Source organism: Sminthopsis crassicaudata, chromosome 4 (assembly GCF_048593235.1).
Source record: "Sminthopsis crassicaudata isolate SCR6 chromosome 4, ASM4859323v1, whole genome shotgun sequence".
NCBI classification, from domain to species: Eukaryota; Metazoa; Chordata; class Mammalia; order Dasyuromorphia; family Dasyuridae; genus Sminthopsis; species Sminthopsis crassicaudata.
Window position 1 is genome coordinate 448,833,546 of NC_133620.1, and position 20,049 is coordinate 448,853,594.

Genomic DNA, 20,049 nt, shown 5'->3' on the forward strand with positions numbered 1-20,049 from the left:
GTTTGTTTGTTGGGGCTTCCCCCAAACAATTTTAAATTAGAAAGGAAGTGCTGAGATTAATATTTAATTTGCAGCTTGATCACTGGAACATTAATATACCTACTGATTATTTTCCCCATACCTCGTGGCATTTAATATGCTATGTCACTAAGCTAGAAATGTTCTAGGTGAAATGAAAATCCCATCAGTCACTTGATTCTCAGTGGCTGGTTGTCTCACTATCAAATATTTCAAACAGAACAACTAGTGCCAGACAAATTTAAAGAGCTAGTCTTGAAGGAAAAATGAGAAACTGACAGACCAGAGTAAATCAGTCTTGTCACTTTCTGAATTATGGAAATTATATTGCCTGACTAGCTAAGTCCAGTTCATAGGATTTTTGCTAGAATTTCCCCAATTATTTCAGGAAACTTTTAAAGTGACAAAATCATCTCTATTGTCCCAATTTAAATAAGACATACCACCATGGACCACAGAAGCAGTTAGGCACAAGAAAAATTGTTTTCCAGAAATTTAATCATATTTTAATGAATGCAGCAAAATCACTATATAAGTTTCAAATTTTCCAGTAAGTGGCATAAGCCATATAAGCCACAAGTGATATTTAATCAAGATAAGATGTGAACTTCAAGTGCTAAGGCCATTTCTAACTTTAAAGTAGAACTTCAGAGAAATGTTACCATTTTGATAAAGTAATAAAGTATTTGATCTATAGACCTTAAAAGGCAAGAATTTTGTTGTAAAATGGTCTCATACAAAATGGAAATTCACAACTTTACACATAAGTCCATACAAGTCAATTAAAGAGACCACACATTTTTCATAGAAATCATTACAATATACTCTTGCAGCAAGTCACAACTAAATGCACTTCAATCAATTGAGTATTAGAAATCTCTTTCTACTTTATTGATGCCAAATACATTTTAACCATTTGTCATACTTTTGTAGAATTACAAGCTTCTTAGAGAATTCAAAACACAATATAAGAATCCTCTGAGGGCAGAGGCTCTTATGTAGATCCCAGCTGGTTACAACCAAAACTAGTTATTTTAGATTCCTCTGTTAACACACCAGAGGGAAAATTCTTACCAAAACAGCAGCTGAAAGGTGTTGGTCCAAAATATTTGACAACTTTTAGTTTGAAAATGTTTGTAATGCTGAGCATCTTTCAAATAAATGATTTTCATTATTTAATTCAAACATGGGTTTCCTTCAAACACAAAGGTAAAAAAAAAAAAAAATACTTCTTAAATACTATTTGAAATCATTCCACCCTTAATAAATTCACCATTGTGAACAAGCCTTGTGCATTTTTAGGACTAAGGTTTATACCATATTAATAAATTCAAGTCATTTTTATAATAAAATATCTATTTCTTGAGTTTAAATTTGTTTCATGAACATAAAAATAAAGTATTAAATCATCTCTCATTCCTTCACCCTCATAAAATTTTAGAAACATGAAGCAATCTCTTAGAAATAAATGTTAAGAAATGGAAAAGGTTTATGATTACTTTTTAATTAAACCTTCCATAATTATACTCAATTCTTTAAGAAAAAAAAATTACATCTGTTAACTATAAAATTAAATCATTAAAACAACCAGATACCAAATAATCAATGGATAATCAAAAAATTAAAGCCCAGCAAAAACCAAGTCTTATTTCTACAAATGAAAAGCATAAGTCAGTGGTTACAACAAGTTTTTAATGTCCTATGACAAGATGATAATATATACAATAATCATAAGTTAATGACTACAATAATTACTAGCTGCCAAATATGGAGTCAGATTAAAGGACTAAAAACCAAATATGTAATAACTTCACAATCCCTTATAAGCTTAATATTAACACAAAGATGCTCAGCATTACAATTAGTAAAGTTATGTTACCAACTTGCTATATTATATGGAAACTATCCAACTATAAACATTTTAATCTTAGGATACAAATTTTAAAAATTAGTGTAGCATCAAGTGTAAGTTTTCAATGTTTTAAGACAAATATACAAAACACATTTATATCATGTGGCTAAACTTCTAGAAGGTTGCACCTGTAAAGCTTTTGAGGTCCATGACTAGAATATTAAGCAATCCTAAATTACATATGTGTCTGGCACTAGAGTCTATATAATTAGCAGCAGTAGGGAAGGTGTGTTAAATTCATCTACTAAATTTCTAAAGTCACCTGCAATGTACTGAAACCCAAAGGAAGAAAGCACTAAAAAGGGTTTATACTCATTATGTAATAGTGTATTTAAACTCTGCATTATGTCTAACGAAACAGTAAATGAGTTAACAATTAAGTACAACTTTATGTCTATTGCTCAGAAATAAGCAATTTTCCACCATGCAGCTAAAGAGTGATCTACAATTCAAACACAAAATTGAAAGAGTATATCAAAATTTCACCAGTAACTACGCTTTTTTATTATAAGTGGACATCTACTGTGGCATGCATCTGTACAAACCTTTCAGGCAGTGGTCCACAGCTGGTCACGAATAAAAAGGCATCAATTTTTCTTTCATTTTATTACAATTAAGTTTAACAGTACAGAAAAGTCACACGACCTTTAGTGGGTCAGTTTTTGTTTTCTTTTGTTTTTTTAAACCCTGCAACATGAGGAATTCTAAGTACATTAAATATTGTTACACGTTCAGACTTCCAATGTACAGGTACTTGGAAACAGTTACAGCCCTCACCAAGCAATGTTGGGGACATAAAGTCCAACAGCATATGAAATGCTGCGAAGGCATAACTTTACAAATAGCAACATAAGGTTACAGAACTTGCCTTTAAGGTGGTATGTTCATGTAATTCCAGCGCCTTCACAATTTAACGAACCATATTTACTATACTTCACTTCTAAAAACCTAGATGAAACATGAAAAAGAAGCCATACAGTATAAATTGCAACATCAGGAAAAGTTCCTGCTTTATTATTCCAAATAAATTTTTCCCGTGTAAAACAAAATGTCCAATAGTTCCTGGTATGTGGGAAGATAATGTTTGTTAAAGTCACAATGAAGCCTTAATTGACGAAAGCTTGGCTATATAAACAGCACAAGATGAGAAAAGGTTTAATCTCCAAACCTATTAGATTGGGCGAAGTAACATCAGTAACGGCCACCTTGCGACATTACAGGAGGTCTCATTCCCATTGGAGGTCGAGGAGGCCCACCTTGATAAGGGGGTACCATTGGAGGTCCCTGCCCATATGGAGGCATAGCCCCAGGAAGATAACCTGGCATGCCTTGATGATGACCACCATACTGACCTATAAAACACATCCAAAGATATAACATAGGTAAGTAGGCCATTAAAAAAACACATTATGCAAAGTCAATTACTTTAAAATTTAGAAAAAAGTTAAGTTTATAGAGTCTTAAGTAAAAAATTTTTAAAAGAATGAAAAAAGAATACCATGAGGAGGCAATGGGGGTCTCATTCCTTGCTGTTGTGGAGGGATTCCTGGCTGTGGTGGCATCATACCTCCAATTGGTCCAACAGGTGGATTACCCATAGGGGCTTGCCCTGGTCTTGGAAGATTACGCTGATATTTAGGTAACTGCGCCCTTCTCTCTTCCTAAGAATGGAAGTAAGTAAAATATTTTTAAAACCTCAGTTGAAAGAACTTAAGTCAACATTAAGAAACTTTGGATACAACCGTTAAAATACTTAAAAAAAAAAAAAAAAAAAAAAAAAAACACACAAATCATTTTGCATTGAGACTTAAAAGTATCAGCATGATTTTCCAACTTTCTACGTAAACTGTCAGCGGTTGTCCAAAATAGATTCTAATAATGTTCAACATTACAACTAAAGCATGCCCAGTAGACACAGTATTAACTTCTTTTTGAATTATCCTTTAAATAATCCATCACACTTGAAACATGGTGTTTTAAAATGTTAAAATATGAAAGAGTCAGAAATGTTGTTTAATATTTGTTTTGGGGACCTGATACTGGCTGATACCTTTTCCAAGATTTATATAACTAAAATAGTAAAAAAGGGAAAGTAAATAATATGTACATAAATATGCTTTAATTTTCAAACTCATTCAAATGTCCAAAATAGGAAATATTGATACTAAAATCATCTAAATGTTTCCTTTATGAACCAAGTGTGGTAAATAATTTTTCACCATCGAAATATTAAAACATGGGTACATGCCTATATATGATCACTCACTAAATAAGGTGAAATACTTAAAAAAAAAAAAAAAAAAAAAACTTTATTTGCTTTTGTAGCCATACTTCTTATTGAAAACTTGAAAATCACTTACCAGTGATATATCCTCATCGGGATGGATCAACTTACTGGTTGCACTGGTTGTCGTAAGTGTAGCTGGCTTACTTGTTATAGAAGCAGCTGGTTTGGCTGCAGTGCTATTTGTTGTACTAGTGGTTGAAGCAGTAGACTGAGTATAAGCAGGGAATGTAGGCTTGGGGGGTTCTGTGGTTGTTGCAGGGGTACTATTTAAAGGCTTGAAATCTGTACCAACAGGTCCTTGAACAGCTGCCTGAGCCTGTGAATTACAATCTTTAATTAGCAAAACTAGAATACCTAAATTCCATTTAGGAAGCAACTTTAAAATAAAGCACATATAAAATAAGCTAGCCCACAATAAAGCACTCCAGCCTTAAATTATATCAAAGCAACTCAAAAACACAACATAAAGTCCCGCAAAACCCAATATACTTATGGAAGATTTCTATGAAAAGGTACTTTAACAAAAGCAAACACCAAAATAAAAATCAATTCAAACTAATGAGACAGCATGTGTATCTTCAATTTCTTCCACCATCTCACCTCAAAATTTAAGCAACACTTACACAAAGCTATCCAGTTATTCCTGATGATCACTAAATATAGTGTCATATATTGGAATACTGTGATTTTTTTCTTTTCATCATTCTAAATTAGTTGTTTTAAGCAATTATTTATCTAAATTGCAGCTCAAAGATGTTAGAAACTGCTAAGAAAGTCATGTTTGTACAAATCCCACTGTTATTAAAAACAGTATAAGAGTAATGATTAATCTGTCTTTTAAAAGCACCTATAACAATATTAAAATTTGTTTTTTTAAAAGGCCACAAATCATTATCAATTCAATAGAAAAACTAAGTTAAGAATAATTTATGTGGATTTTTAAAGAGATCAGTAATTTTGAGTAGTTTGTCTGGAATTGGAGGGGAAAAAAAACCCAAACTGAGAAAACAAAGCCAAATATTTTCAAGTTTAGTAGAGAATTCAGAATACTGAATTCCTGCACATTAAATGTGATGCATCAGATTAAACAGCATAAATCAAAAGAGCTTAATCATGCATCAAGCTAACCATTGGCCACTAAGAAGCATTTAATGCTTACATGCTTTTTAACCCTTTAGAGCCATAGACATTTGGGGTAATATTGTTTTGTTGTGTTTTTAAATTAGCATTCATGAGTGTAGTTATAGATAATTTTGTGTTTTTAAAAAAACTATATACATATATATTTTAATATATACACATATGTATATATATCTGAATGTGAAGGTTTTAAAGGGTCCAAAGGGTTAAGTTGTAAAGCCTTTTTGTTTTTTAAACTGCAACTTCCTGCGTACTTGTGCTGTGCTAGGAAACAGAGCTTTAGAAGATGCAGACAGATTTTCTGAATTGGATGAAGCTGTACTTGAGCTTGTAACAGGTGTCCCCATCTGTAGCACAAAAGAAAGGAAATAGTGAAAAGTCTCCAAACAAATGGGTGAAAATAAGCCACGTGGTAGACTTTTTAACCTAAAGATTGAATTTTTGTAAATGAGAAATTACCCTTCCCTGCAAAATATAATCCAATTTGATAAAGTTATTTCAAAGGGCAGGCAGGACATATTCATTTACAACAAACACAATCCAATGGCAATGGTCACAAGCTTTTAAAAAAAAAAAAAAAAAAAAAAGGAAAAAAAAAGGGAAAAAAAAAAAAGAAAAAAGGGAAGGGGAAAAAAAAAAAGAAACCTGTCCAAGCCAATAAACCTAGCTGCCATTTTTTTCCTTTTAAAGTTTTCTTTGTACATGGTTTAATACATGTAGTATGAATATCTCAAATACCTTGAAATCTGTAGTAAATGACTAAGTCAAATACCAAAGATTTGTAATTCTGTATCAAATGAATGCAAATAACTTTTCTCCACATGTTAAAAAAAATACTGAAGTATTAGAAAAGTCAGTTATAATTACTTTCATTCAGATATTTTTAAAAGCACACAAAATATTAAAAATAATTTTCTTCTAAATGTTTCACGCTTTTCTATAAATGATTCCGCTCATTGATTCTGAATCCAGACTGAAAAAAGGCAAAAAGAGGGGAGAAATGAAGTTTTAATGTTATTTTCATCAAGTATGAACACATTCACTACAAATCAACTAAGACACCTATGGTATACCTGTAGTCCTCATCATACCATAAAAATAAATGGTATATACTAGCTCGAAAGATAACAGGCACTTAAACAGTTAACTTGGGGAAAAAAGAACTCTCAGGCAACTGTCCCAAGAAGTCACAAATGAAAAAGCCAACCCTCCCAACATTCCTCAATGCAGCCCATACCAGATTAAAATGTAGTTCAGAAATGCTTAACAAAAAAGTAAATGTCAATTTGTAGTTTTCTAAGTCAATATGTATCCAGCAAGGTACACTGTTTCTATGAGGAGTTTGAAGGCAGAGAATTCATGATACCAATAGCCTTTCAAAATGCTTCCATGTTCACCTGGGAAATATTCATCCCTCATCCTAGTCTCATCCTACTTTCAAGCTCACCAGATAGAAGTCTGGCTCTTTTTGCCTCATTCATTTCCACAAAGAAATTAGCTTTCAATTTCAGCTAGAATCAAGAAAGGGTGAAACCACATTGAAGATCTTGACACAAAGCAATGTAAAATTGTCTGAAAGCTTTCAAACTATTTTAAATAGAGGGATCAAATCATCTCCATATACATGTTCCTTGCTACTACCTAACACATTCTTTAAAGGATACACTGCTATTTAAAAGGCTCCACACACACACAAAAAAACTTATCTATAACCTAAAATCAGTATGTATGAAAAATACCAGTTATTTACAATTAAATGCAAATATTCAGAATCTAGTCAATTAACACCTTACCTGTCCTGCACTAGGAAAAAGAGGCTTAGTAACTGGAGGCTGGGGAGTAGGAACAGCTGCTGCTGGTGCAGGTGGTCTATTAAGAATTCCAGGTGCTGTTACAGCCTGTGCTTGAGTCATAGGAGGCATCCCAGGACGAGGAACAGGTGGAGGCATACCTACGAATGAGCACAAGTTTAGTCAGTCTGTTAAAAACATTTCATTAGTAAAAAAAACTACTTTTATTTTTATTTAACACTGAGGCTAATATATGTTTTTTAAAAAAAAAATAACATTTCTGAGATGAAAATTTTCTAGAAGTTGATAAAATAAATTCAACTAATTTATAACGGTGGCATTTGGCTTTTATGAAAAACTTTAATCCATGACCCATTCCTATATGCCTAAAAAATGACAATAGGCATGCTACATAGGGAATATGCAGGATAGTGCACCAAAGGGAATAGTGTGGAACTTGTTCCTAGAGTTTAATTTACTAAAATTTTAGATTTGATACTTAAGTGTCTCAAGAAGACAAATTTGCTTAAAATTAGGTATTTTTGTATGAACATTTTCCAAAGTAAACAACGATCATATCATTTAAAATAAGCTACCTTTATCCCAGTCACTAAAAAGTAACTCAAGTGCCAAAACTCTACTTAAGCCATATTAAATGGAAATCTTTCTAAAATGTATTTACACTTCCCTGCCTTAACATATATTTAACCGCATCAGAGATGGTATTCCTGGTCCAAATGGCATCATTCCACCCATCGGTATCATTCTATTAGAAAGCAAATTTTAGAATAAACATAAATAAAACTATAACAGCATAAAACAATAGAATATTGATCATTTCATAATGATTCGGAATCATTATGAAGATAAAAGTTCGATTAGTGATATTTGATAGATTGTGCTATCTCAAGGGTCTACACTAAAGTGTAATTAGTGTTCATTTATTGGAAACCCTGTGCTTTAGTTCTTGTACTTTTAATTTTATTAGTTTTCTTGTTCTCTCACTAAAGATGCTGTTTTTTTTTTCCCCTAGTGATTAGCTGATTGCTTCCCAATTTTCTAGCCAACCTAGTCAGAGTTCTATCTAAATAGAAAATCAAGAGAGCAGAAAGGGATAACCTATGAGCATCAAAGTGCACTAAATGATCCAGCAGAGCGCTTGGCAACAAGTTCAGCTGTTCAAAAGTCTTTTGCTAATTTCCTGATTGTGAATTACAGGAGACCAGCTGAGGCTGACAGATAAGGTGCTAGTTTTAACTCCCAGTTTCAAACCTTAGAGGGAAAATAACCTAAGAACATCTCACTGTTCAAATCTAGGAAAATATGATTATCCAAATTAAAATATAAAAAGCCTATACATCCCATATTAAATAAGGAAGCATTCACATTTCCTACCTGGTGGCATACCAGGCATCAGAGGTGGTATTCCTGGTCCAGGTGGCATCATTCCACCCATTGGCATCATTCTATTGGAAAAACAAATTTTAGAACAAATATAAAACTTAAAACACTAGAGTAAACTTTAGAAGTATCTTAATACTTGAAATAATTGTGGATTAAAGACTTCAAAAGTCTTCATGAATTAAACCCAATCAATTTCAAAGCACACACAGGACAATAAAAACAAAACACCACACCTTTCAACATTTGGACTAAAAGTTCTTAAAACAAAACCAGTAAATTTTACCAGAAAAAGGAAGAGAATCTTCTTGCCTGCATTTTTTCCTTAACAGAAACCCTACCAATTTCAATATATAATGTTTCATTATTAAACTTTTATTTAAAATATCATGTGCTACCATGAGAGATGTGGTAGCATCTACTCAGCATAGTAAAAAGTAATTATCTTTGCCTCCTAGAGAAAATAGCCATAAATAAGTGCATAAAAAGTATTCTTTCTGCCTTAGTGTTTTAAGACTACATATATTTATTAGACTCGAGACAAAGTATTCTTTTTTTTCATTTTAAGGATTAACTAGCCATTTTAAGTCATTCAAACAATATCCCTATCCATAATCTTTAAAAAGTAGCACTTTCCCAAATCAATTAAAAGATAAACCCTTCAATTTCTAAATTCCTAAAACTAAAAGTTTTTTGTGGACTTCCAAGTTTTATACCTAAACACACACATTTTAAATGTGGGATTTGGCTAGTTGATGGGAATTTTCTTGGTCTAGACCAAATTTGAGCATGAAACCCCATAAGCAGGTCATTTGAGACAAATATAGCTTAAAAATTTTACTATATTTACTTTATGAGTCTAAATAAACCATTGATTTTGCTTGCTATTTAGGTAATAGCTGTCAATGAGTTTGGGGATTTTCAATGATGAGAAAGTTACAAACTGCTGAATTCAACTGAATAAATATCATTATACACAAAAAATGACATCATGAATGTACCTCCTGAATTACATTATGAATGAGATGCTTACATGTTTTCACCGCAAAATGACTGGGTGTATTTTCTCTGATGATGCAATCTGTGAAAATGTATGACAAAATCAAAATCTAACTGTGATTTTCAAAATACAGTGGGAGTGTATTGTCTACCTGTCACATCCAACAAGATTAAGTAAAATCCCAGGTACCTCATAGTTATTCAAATTTTTGATGTTTCAATAAATAAATAAATTACAAAGTTTGCTTTTGGTCCAACTGTGTCATGGATAGTTATAAATCTCAGAAATTGTGAAAGTATAATAAACTTAATTACAGTAATGACAGCTAAAAGATGGCTAATGAAAGCAAACCAAAACTAAATATTCATTTCCTGCAGAGTCAAGTAATTTCTAAAATCATTTGCAGCATATAAGTGATAAGTCCTCTTAGTTCTTAGCTTCACATGTTTACAATAATAAAGCCTATATACTGAAGAAATGAACAGAAAAACAATAGTTCTTAATTCAGGATGAAAACAGGTTGAAAAGGACCAGCAGATTTAAAAACATACCAACTAAAGCAGTTATAAGATTTTCCTTACCCAGGTGGCATCCCTGGCATAACTGGAGGCATTCCGGGCATTAGAGGTGGAACACCTGGCATTAATGGGGGTATACCTGTAAATTTTCAAAAAAAAAAAAAAAAAAAAAAAAGTCACAGTTCTACTGTTAGGAAAAACATAAATACAAAAAGAATCAAGCCAAAGAATTGCTTCAAATTGGAAACATGGTCCTAAGAAACAACTATTTGGTTTACTATATTACATTTACTAAACTTGAGCCATCCAGCCCTCTTTGTAGTGGCCAGAAACTGGAAACTGAGTGGATGCCCATCAATTGGAGAATGGCTGAATTGTAGTATATGAATGTCATGGAATATTATTCTGTAAGAAATGACCAATAGGATGATTTCAGAAAGGCCTGGAGAGACTTACATGATCTGATACTGAGTGAAATGAGCAGGACCAGGACATCATTATATACTTCAACAACAATACTATATGATGAGCAATTCTGATGGACGTGGCCCTCTTCAACAATGAGATGAACCAAATCAGTTCCAATAAAGTAATGAATTGAACCAGGAACATCCAGGGAAAGCACTCTGGGAGAAGACTATGAACCACTATATAGTATTCCCAATCCCTCTATTTTTGTCTGCCTGCATTTTGGATTTCCTTCACAGGCTAATTGTACACTATTTCAAAGTCCGAATTCTTTTTGTACAGCAAAATGACTGTATGGACATGTATGCATATATTGTATTTAACATATACTTTAAGATATTTAACATGTATTGGACAACCGGCCATCTGGGGGAGGGGGGGGGAAGAGGGGAAAAATTGGAACAAAAGGTTTTGCAATTTTCAATGCTGAAAAATTACCTATGCCTATATCTTGTAAATAAAAAGAAATAAGTAAACTTGAGCCATCACCTGGAGGCATTCCTGGTGCTCCTGGCACAGGTGGCAATCCTGGCTGTGCCATTGGAGGGATATAACCTTGTTGTGGCTGAACAGGTTGGGGTTGAAATGAAGTTGAAGCTGTAGATTCATCATCATCATATTCATCAGAATCATCCTGTTGCTTCTTTTTTTGACTCTCTGCTAATGAAATTTCATTTTTACAATGCAAGGAAAAAAGCTTAGAACAGCATACAACTGTTTTTATAATTGAAAAATTTTTTCATTTCATTTCAAATCTTTAAACATCAAAACATTTCCATTTTAATACTTCAAATAATTTCTAACCCACAATCAAAGTCTTTCACAGACTTAAGTCAAAATAAATGACAGTCTCTGAAAACAGACTGATCCTCATAGAGCATTATACAACCTGTCCTCAAAGACTTTTCTGATTAGTAGGATCTAATAGTTTGCCTGAACCATACCTCATTTTAAAGTACAGCAAAATACACATAAAATTACTTTGAACTGTGACCTCACTGATGGTGTGACTTATGATGACATGCACTACACTGACTCCACTGATACAGGGACATCTTTCCTTCTGTGTGTGGTCCACATGTTCTTCCCTCTAGAACAAAGAGTGGATATCTAATGTAGACTATATGCTATCAGTTAGTGAGCATTTCCACTGTGACCTATCCACTTCTTTTTTTTATTAGTCATATATTTCTGATCTTTATTATGCTGCAATTTGTGTATTTAATAACTAGCAATATATTATAGCCTAAATACCACTATAAGTTTCCCAAATGGCTAACTTTAATTGATTAAGACTATCATTCCCCAAGAACCACTCCTCCTCATACTGATGTTAAATGTATATTTTAAGACGCAGATTAGTGGTAAGAAATAATATATTAAAATATTTTAAAAGTACTGCAATTTTCCAAGGACAATCTAACCTGGGAAAGAAGCTATCTCTTTTAAGTATATGTATCTGAAACTTGTAAAGTCCAAAACAATAAAACTCAGTAATAATAAACTTCTCCTTAACCCAATCCCCTTTTCACAACCTCCCAATGTAAAGGACTTTGTTCCTTTGCAACCATCACTAAATATTAAAAGACATCACTAGATAATAGCATCTACTTTTACACATCCCAGGTATTTTCTAAGCAAAGGAACAAAGGAGGAATTACTCCTATATTTGAGAAAGAAAAGCATAAACTTTAAAATCACCTTGAGTTTTTTGTTCCAGAAGTCTTCTCCGTTCATCCATATCTTTTTCTGGAATGCCTTCCATACCATAGATTTCCAATTCAATGTCTGTTCTCCCAGGTATGGCATTTGGTACAGCATCTATTGTTTCTTTATGCACCTATCACAACAATTTATTTCCATTTCAATAAGATGAAGACTAACTTTGCCTCAAAAGAGGTCCTTCAAATAATGCTTTAAGTCCCAAGTTTGACAGCATTAAAAAGACAAGTAATGTGTAAAAATTAGGGGGTAGGGAAAAGACTTTCATTATATTGAGGTTTTTACTATACCCCAAAGAAATGAAAAACAAAAAACAAAAACCCATAATAAACAGGCTTGCATAGGGTTTTTTTGGGGAGGAGGCTGTTTGTTCTGTTTCTGAAGAGACTTTGAATATCAATCAGCTTAAAATATTATCAATTCATTTAACCTACCTAAGTAAACAGATTACCTCAACTTTTGCTTTCTTGCCATTAGAAAAAAATTAGGCTTGACAAACACTGGTTGCTAACAAAACAATGTCTCTGGGAATCAGAAAGACATCAGTTGTGAACTTTTTTTTTTTTAAAGAACTGTAAAAGACCAGTCCAATTTTCTCATCTTTGGAAACAAGGGAAATAGTTTTAAATACTTTGTGACTCAAAAATTGTCACAACTAAAATCTTACTCCCAGGACCTTTCTAATAAACCAATGTGCTTGTTTTAGATTTACTACGTATTTTGCTAGATAAAAGGTCTAACAACTTTTAAAATAAACTGAATTATCCTAGTAAAGTTACAAATGTCCTAATACACTTAAGCAATAGCCACTTTCATTTGTTACTGAACTAAAATATTGTTCCAGAGGTAAAATATTCCCCCCTCCCCTTCCTATTACCGACTTCTATCAGAACAGACAGCTGTTAAGGATTCATAAATCTCCTTTCTCTAAACTTTACTGAAAGATTCAGTAATGCATGTTACTCAAAAAATTCGGAGTATTTAGTAGCAGCTTTTCCCACTAGTGTCAGTTAAAATTATTTTTGTTGGATGTATTATCCATATTTATTCCCTAAATTCAATTGGCTTATGTAAGCTTAAGCAACCATGGATTTCTTAAAGCTATACAATCTTTTTTCATTGAAAACAGTAAGACATCCTATCTTTGAATGGAAAGGTGTGTGAAATATTAAGACAAAATGGACCATGGTATAGTATTTTCACTTTTAAATTTGGTTTTTTTTTTTTCTTTTTGGTCTGATTTTTCTCACACAACAGGATAAATATGAAAATATTAAATATGTACTATCCTTTTATACATATGTATCAGATTGTTTGCTATCTTGGAGAGGAGACATGAAAGAGGGAGGAAAAATAAAATGCTATTGAGAAAAAAAAGGTCATGGTTGAAACATTTGGAATTCACTAAACTCCAAATGAATTAGAACTTTTTTTTTGCGCTTCTTAAGAATTTTAAATTAAAGTGGTCTTCATTTTCTGTTTCATTAACACTAAAAAGAATAATGCTTGGGGGGCAGCTGGGTGGTGCAGTGGATAGAGCATCAGCCCTTAAGTCAGGAGGACCTGAGTTCAAATCAGATCTCAGACACTTAACACTTCCTAGCTGTGTGACCCTGGGCAAGTCACTTAACCCCAATTTGCTTCAGGAAAAAAATAAAACTAAATGGTGCTTTCATCGAGTCAGCTAAAAGGAATAGTCACATCATTATAAAAGACCAAAAAAAAAGGTCTTTGGCTCAAAGTCAAGAATCAGTCATTCTAATCCCTACCTTGCTATCTGACATCTAACCTCTTTATATCTGTTTATCTGCAAAACAGGCATCTGCTTGTATACATAGCTCAATAGATTAATAAAGAAACTACATCCTGTAAACTAATGATATATAAACATAATGGGATACCACTGTTCTATAAAAAATAATGAACAGGCTGATTTCAGAGAAGTCCAGAAAGACTTATATAAAGTGAACAGAAACAGGAAAACATTGTATACAGTAATAGCAAGACTGTATTATGAACAACTATGATAGACTTAGCTCTTGTCAGCAATACAGTGATCCAAAAACAATTCCAATAGACTTGAGATGGGAAATACCATTTCAACCAAAAAACTATGGAGACTGAATGAAGATTGAAAGATACCATTTTCAAATTTCACTTTTTTCTTTCTTGTGCTTTTCCCTTCCTAATATGACTAATATGGAAATGTTAAAAATGATTGTACATATATAATATGTATCACATTGTTGTCTTGGGGATAGGAAGAAGGAAAAAAACTAAAACTCAAAACCTTAACAAAAATAAATGCTGAAAACTATCTTTACCTGTAATTGGAAAAATAAAAATACTACTTCAAAAAAAGAAAAGTATTAATAATCTTTTCATCAAGATTTATTAAACCAAGTCTGATTCCTGGTGACACCATTTGGGGTTTTCTTGGTAAAGATACTAGAATGCTTTGTCATTTTCTTCTCTGGTTCCATTTTATAGATGAAGAACTGAGGCAAATAAGGTTAAGTGATTTGCCCTAGATCACACAGCTATTAAGTGTCTGAGTCAGAATTTGAACTCCAGGCTTGGCATTCCATCCACTCAATCACTTAGTTTCCCCTTCAACAAGACTACACTATTTCTAAACTTAGTAAAACTACTTGTTTTGCTTTTCCTCTCACAGTCCACTAAAATCAGTACTCACTCAAGATTATCACTGGAGCCAATTTGATCAAAGCCATTGAGAAATTCTGTTGAACCAGGACCTAAAGTACTAATTAACAAGGTACAGTCTAAGAATCTCTTCAAAATAAGTTATAGTTTTCCTTGCTCAAAAAGAATCTAAGAGACCTAAATGAATTATTTCATTCCATAAAGTACCTTAAAATGTTGTAAACATTCTCCTTTAAAAAAAAATCATATAAAGGCTTATTTAAATGGTAATGAGAGTAAGATGTTATTAAGCACTGGTATATTAATGTAAAAACTGGATATGGAGGTATGCAAAATCAGATCCCTATTAAGATTCCTATTCTCTACATAAGTGTATTTAGCACTCAACTTTTTTAACAGCATTACTTCGAGAGATTTGTGCAAACACTACTGAACTAAATGAAAATTTTAATTGTAACTAAGAAAAGTGACAAACATGACCACTTTTTTGCATTTGCCTTTATAGTTGTTAAATTTTTAACACAAACTCATGAGTTTTTCAGCAGAGAAAAATATAAAAGTAGAAAATTCTTTTACAGATCAAAAAAATTAAATATGAAAAGAGCCACCTTACCTGCATACAATGAATAGCTAAACCAGGCCCCGTGTATAATTTCTTATGACATATGTGACATTTAAAGTGCTTTGCTTTTTGATGCTGTATAAGGATCTTCTCATCATCAAAATCCCTGTTACAGTACCTGATCATACAGTTAAGGATCAATGAGGAATTTTATTCAATAAAGGAAAAGTATCTATGGCACATATATATACATATATATAAACTTTTGACATTCACAAGTTTTTCAACAGTTTTAATGTCTTTATACATAATTCCCCTATCTATTCCATAGTTGTTTTTTTACCACCACCACCCCAACTATCCAATGCTGTTATAAATCTAGAAATTCAAGGTTATCTTCTCAAATCAGATCTCTTCCAACCCCCTCCTGAAAATTGAGTCTCAAAGTGACTTGCCCAAGGTGCCAAAAATCTGACCTGTGAATTGTTACCATTTTACCAAATTCTTTTCTTTCCTTATTTTTATATATTTAATGATTGAAATTCTTTTTGTTTCGTGTCTCTCAATTGCATCTCTCAAAAGATAATATTGGAATTTAATGTTTACTTGAATAGACAGAAATTTTACTTGTTTTTCCTTTCTCAAAAAACATTGGCAAGGTAGACAGAAAATAAATGATTACCCAAACTTGAAACAAGAGTAAGGCGTTAATAACAAGTCCTTGGGGGCAGATTTTTTTAAAAATCTCTAGGACATACTAATTAATAAATTCTCGATTTACAAACGCATTCAGCATTTACTAGTTAGCAGAAACTAACAACTGCCTTACAGTGAGCCTAATGAATCATAAGCTAAAATCACCTCTGTTATCCGGCAAGCTTCTTTTAAGAGAAAGAGTTATTCTAGTCTATTTCCAAGGCCTCAATCACTAAGGCAGAAATATCCCGACATTCCCACAAGTAAAAATGCAGTATCATAAAAAAATCTCAACCTTTCCCTCCCCCACAGCGTTTTCCAAGGATTACGGAGGATTCTAGGCTGAAAAGGAGCGAGGAAATCATAATGCACATTACAGATAAGAAAACGAATTCGGTTCGCCGTCCCACAGGGAGGGAGCAGAACGGAACCCCACGGCCCCTCCGCCGTCCCCAGCGTTTTCCCTTTAGCCGATTTCAGACCAATAAAGTAGCTGATTGCTTTCCGAGTCCGGGACCAGAAAATGTTTACTACGCGTGACCTTTACACGGAGCCCAGGCACCGGAATCGCAGCCGCGGGGGAGGGGCCAGGCCTCCCAGCCCGCGCGGGGTGGAGGAGGCCGCAGCTCGGCCCCGTTGGGGAATATCTGACCCCAGCTTCCCCTTCCCCCCTCCGGGGCACAAAAGGCCGTGGATCCAGTCCACGCCAGAGTAAGGGCTGGAGAGGAGCCAGAGCGTTCCCTCTCAGCCCCGCCGCTTTCAGAGGGCAGTGGCGACGGCTGCCGGGGACTCCACCGAGCAGCGCTCCGGGGCCTCGGCCCCTCCCGCAGCAACATCTAGGACCGGGTCCGGACCTTCCCCTCCCCCCCTCGCGAGCATCGCAGCCTCGGCTCTTCTCCTCCTCCCCAACCCCAGCCTCGGTCTCAGTCTGGGCCTCTTCCCCTCCCCCGGGCCCCGCTCCGCGGCCTCGGCCTCAGTCTGAGTCTCCCCTCCCCCCGCGCCGCCAACCCCAACGGCCGCCCCCGCGGGGCCTCGCCCGCCAACCGACAAAGGATACCAGCACCAAGGCTTCAGCTGCTTCTTCTTCTTCCGGCCCATAGCTGCTACGCTCGAGGGACAAAGAGCAAGAAAAGGAAGGAGAGGCGGGAGAGGAGATACAAGCGGGCACCAGCTGCCGCACCGTCTAACACAAGCGCCGCCGCGTCCCACAGGAAAGACACAAAATGGCCGACCGCCTCGCTCCCTCGCCCCTCCGTTTCCCGTCAGGCAACGCGGCCACAGGCGGTGTGAAGCCGGAGCCAGGATCACGTGATACGCCTCCTCATGTGGTCCCTCCCCCCATTGGCCAGTGGAGAGGCGGCTAAAGCGAGCCAAATCTGGGACTCCATTTTGTCCTGGGCGCTTGCGCAATCTCGCCAGTCCCTACTTCCTTTTTTGTCCTAAGCTTCTAGTAAACATACAATTAATTCTCATTAATTTCTTACGCACGCATGCGCACGCGCACGTATATATACACACACACACCCCTCCCCCTCCCCCTTTTCTCCCCTCTTCCTTTTTTCCCTCTCCCTTTTCCCCTTTCGCCTTTCCTTCCTTCTTCTTTCCTCCCTCCCCTCCCCCCAATTCCCTGGAGTCAAAATTATACTAGATATTAAGTTACTCAAAGCCAGAGCTGTGAGCTCCATGACTTCAGCCCTCTATAAACACCAAAAGAACTACGTGCAGAGAGCATAGGGTAAAGAACCTGAAATCATGAAGGCTGAGTTCAAATCCACTCTGAGATACCAGCTGTGTGTCCCTGGGTTAAAAATAAATCACTCAGCCTCTATTTGCCAGTTCCCTCATCTGTAAAATGGGGATAATAACAGTAGCGATTTCCCAGAACCTTCTGAGGGTCAAATGAGATAATGTAAAGAGCTTCCTCATCTGTAAAATGGGGATAACTTCCCTTTCAGTATACAGAGCTTAACACAGGGCCCGGCACATATTAGCATTGAATAAATGTTAGCCCTTATTATTTGTTGATTCCATTTTACAGGGTGAACAATATTTTGGACCCATGCCCCTCTGTGACTCACAAAGTCCTCTAACCTCGGTTCCTTTGTCAGATAAGAACTCCCTTAACTTGATCTCATCAAGCAACTAAAAGAAGTCATCAAACTAAGCTGTGAACGACCAGCTCTTCAAAGGGAAGGGAGGTGGGGTGGAAAACAATCATGTTCCCCTCCCCTCCCCCTTCTCGAGGGATTACATTAAAACTAAGGAAGGGGTCTCACAATGTCAGTGACCCGCCGCAGGCTCGGCCGAGAAAAGGTGGCGGCCCACAAAAAGGGAGCCCCATCTTCCCCAGGGCGGTTTCCCAGGGCTGCCGTGAAGGCTCGGGCCCTTTGCATGAATGGGAGACTTGGTAACCCGAGGCTCTAACTGTACCACCTTTGTGAACCCCCCTTTTTATAAGCACCCTCTCTGGCAGACTGATACCAATGTAGGACTACCAGAGAAAGCCCAGCGGCGGAGGAGGACGAGGGGCCCCCCGGGACCAGAACACAATCGGCCATCCCTTCCACCCCTCTAAGAGGAGGACTAGCTCCTGCCCTCTGGGGAAAGTCTCAGATCTGAACCCTAACTGCAACTGCTAATTAGCTGATGGCTGTGGAGGTGACTTTGGCCCCCTACTTTTCGAATGTGCGGCTCCAACATCCACTGACAGGCCTCTGACAGACAGACAGACCGACCTTTTCTGGGGCCCCAGAGGAGATGAAGTGCTACAGGATGGCAAAGATGGGACAGTCCTTTTATGTCATCTTTGTCTGCGACCCTGTGCAGAATGTCTGTGTTGTGTTTTTCTGTGAGCTAGATTTGTTATCCAGAAAGATTTAAAATGCAACCAGCAAGGGAAAAAACCTATGCTGTAGTTAGAACACTGGGAAGATTTTTAACATCCTTGTCTCCCACTTTAAAAGGGTCTTGTGGACCTCCGCTCTGGCCAAATCGGGAGCAAGAGAAATAAAATTAACTGATTAAAATTAAAATACCATTTTAGCAGATTCTCAAAGTTTTGAGAGCAATGATTAATAAATTTGGCCATTAGTCACTTTAAGATTGCAAGAAAAATTACTGAAACATTGGGGATAATTCCAGAAATTTACCCCATTTTGAAAGAAAAGAAAAAGAAAAAAACAAACTAGGTAAACAGCAAGTTCTTGCTAATGCTTCTTTGACTCCTCTCTGGTCCAGAGTTCCCTTCTGCTCCTTTGGGAAGCACCCCACAAGGTATGAAGGGACACTCTACTCCACTCCCTGGGAATCCTGAGTGCATCTCAGTTGTGGAGACTGCTAACAAGATCCATGTAGCCCAAGGCCCTCTGATTGCTAACTCCCCTCACCTCAGATCAGATTCGGAAGAGAATGCTAAATTCTGCCTCATCTATAGAAACAGGGGAAGCAGCAACAGCCGTGGGGACCCCACACAAGCCTGCCCAAACACCTCCCCAGCTGGGGGGAATGGGGAGGAAGTGGGGGTCAGGCTCCCTGGCCAGCATTCCCTGAACCCGGCACCTGAAACTTCCATCAAAGGGAGATCCTGGTACCTGTCACCCTAGCCTTCAGCAGGTTCTGTCCAGCAACTCCCTGGGAAGAAGCCGGTGCTCCTCGCATGGCACGGTGAGATGAGGAAGCCGGCAGCCTCTGCATCTCTCTCTTTCAGTTGTGGATATTTGTCAGCTACGTAATTTACAGCAAATTATTTTATCTCTGCCCAATTTTCTGGTTTGTAAAGACTCCTTCCCTGACTGCAGCAGGGCTACATGGACAAAGGGCTGAGAGGGAAAGAAAGAAAATACATTCAATTCAGTGAAATCTGTTATTTGAG

General features: G+C 36.1%; 1 protein-coding gene across 8 annotated transcripts; it reads right to left on the bottom strand.

Annotated features, from left to right (window-relative positions):
- Nucleotides 1-2,521: 2,521 nt before the first annotated feature.
- ZNF207 (zinc finger protein 207) lies at nt 2,522-17,531 on the bottom strand. Of its 8 annotated transcripts, none has more exons than XM_074263618.1 (12): nt 17,236-17,531; nt 15,534-15,660; nt 12,236-12,374; nt 11,024-11,194; nt 10,130-10,205; nt 9,582-9,629; nt 8,543-8,613; nt 7,151-7,308; nt 5,612-5,704; nt 4,291-4,533; nt 3,429-3,591; nt 2,522-3,282 (listed from the first exon to the last, which is right to left on the bottom strand). In XM_074263618.1, exons 1-12 carry the CDS (start codon nt 17,274-17,276, stop codon nt 3,122-3,124), a joined length of 1,491 nt encoding a protein of 496 aa, XP_074119719.1. In that variant the 5' UTR covers nt 17,277-17,531; the 3' UTR covers nt 2,522-3,121. The 8 variants fall into 8 exon arrangements, with proteins under 8 accessions (XP_074119719.1, XP_074119712.1, XP_074119714.1 ...); XM_074263611.1 differs by having other exon boundaries at nt 11,024-11,191; nt 17,236-17,530; XM_074263613.1 differs by lacking the exon at nt 9,582-9,629 and having other exon boundaries at nt 11,024-11,191; nt 17,236-17,530.
- Between the last annotated feature and the right edge of the window lie 2,518 nt (nt 17,532-20,049).